The following is a 1,150-nucleotide window of genomic DNA, read 5'->3' as shown; positions in this document are numbered from 1 at the left end:
CTGAACCTTCAGATGCCTGATTTCTGAAAATATCAGAGGAGGAACTTTGCTTCCTGCATCTGGTCCACTGCTATACGTGTGAAGGCAGAGGCAGCCTGCCAGCATCAGACAACTCCCTCATGATTTTGTGAGGGAAACCCCAGGTGGTGTGCAGCCATTACCTGGTAAAGATAATTTCCTGTTGATTCCTGTTATTAGGACAGAGTGGACAGAGTTCTTAAAGTTGTGGTGAACCAAGAATAACAGCCCTTACTTGGGTCTGAGGAGGTGAACAGTAGCACAAAGGTGACTGGGGCCTTGCTTTCTGGCAAGGTATATGGGGTGACTGCAGTGGAGAGGAATGGCTGATAGACTGCACTGTTACCTCAGGGACAGCAGCAGCTCAGTCTGCATCTATGGATACTCAGCAGTTTCAGTTCTGATATCTTCTCGTGGAATATATGTTATATGTTTCTAAAGGCCAGTTTTCTTACTGTAGGAAGCCTGCTCTGTTCAGTTACCAGAAATGTTTATGCTTTTAAGCTAGGGCTTTTTTCCCTTCCTGGATCCTTATATTTACTTGGTGTCCTGATGCTCAGTTTGTCGCTTGCAGTTAATTTCCCTGCATGGTTTGTAGTGCAGCTAGAACAGGACTGCTCTAATGTTGCTATCAGAAGTAATAGTGTGAGGAATGCTGATGTTACCCTGCTCTCTCAGCACTTCCACGCTCACTTAATTTCTAAGCTCTTTGCTCGCTGGTCTGCTAAAGCCCTGTGGAAGATGGATTGTGAGTGCTTTTGGGTGTGAATTACTGATCCTGTTTCTTCTGCCTAGTTCTGGTGCGGCTTGTAGTGGAGCTGAAATCAGAACAGTACTTGCGCTGCATTTTGGATGAAAGCCAGAAAGAGGTCAGTGAAGATTAATTCTCTGCCTTTCCTTTCTGTCCTTCAGAGGCTGAGGAGATAGGAATGAGCGGCCTTGCAAGACTGCTGGAATGTGCTGGGATGCAGCCTCTGCTGCAGTGGGATGTCCTAGTGCCAGCTCCCCTGCTGTGATTTTGGCAGTGTTGTTGTTTACCCTGGTGTTTTCCTATTGTTCCTATGAAGCCTTGCAGCCATATGGCTTTGTGATGCTCTCGTGAAGCTGTGTCGCTTCCTCAAATTCTTCTTTC

At 46.5% G+C, this 1,150-nt stretch overlaps 1 protein-coding gene across 1 annotated transcript in view; it reads left to right on the top strand.

Moving 5' to 3' along the window:
* MEI1 (meiosis inhibitor 1) overlaps nucleotides 1–1,150 on the top strand; it is a gene marked incomplete at both ends in the record, with an annotated part of 38,591 nt that overhangs the window by 4,123 nt on the left and 33,318 nt on the right. Inside the window, one exon of the mRNA XM_010134406.1 lies at nucleotides 814–887. Coding sequence (XP_010132708.1) covers nucleotides 814–887 — 74 coding nt within the window. The remainder of the gene's footprint in view (nucleotides 1–813; nucleotides 888–1,150) is intronic.

This window comes from Buceros rhinoceros, unplaced genomic scaffold (genome assembly GCF_000710305.1).
Source record: "Buceros rhinoceros silvestris isolate BGI_N320 unplaced genomic scaffold, ASM71030v1 scaffold28100, whole genome shotgun sequence".
Taxonomy (NCBI): domain Eukaryota; kingdom Metazoa; phylum Chordata; class Aves; order Bucerotiformes; family Bucerotidae; genus Buceros; species Buceros rhinoceros.
The sequence above is the reverse complement of the archived record's forward strand: the minus strand, read 5'-3'. Positions and strand labels throughout refer to the sequence as shown.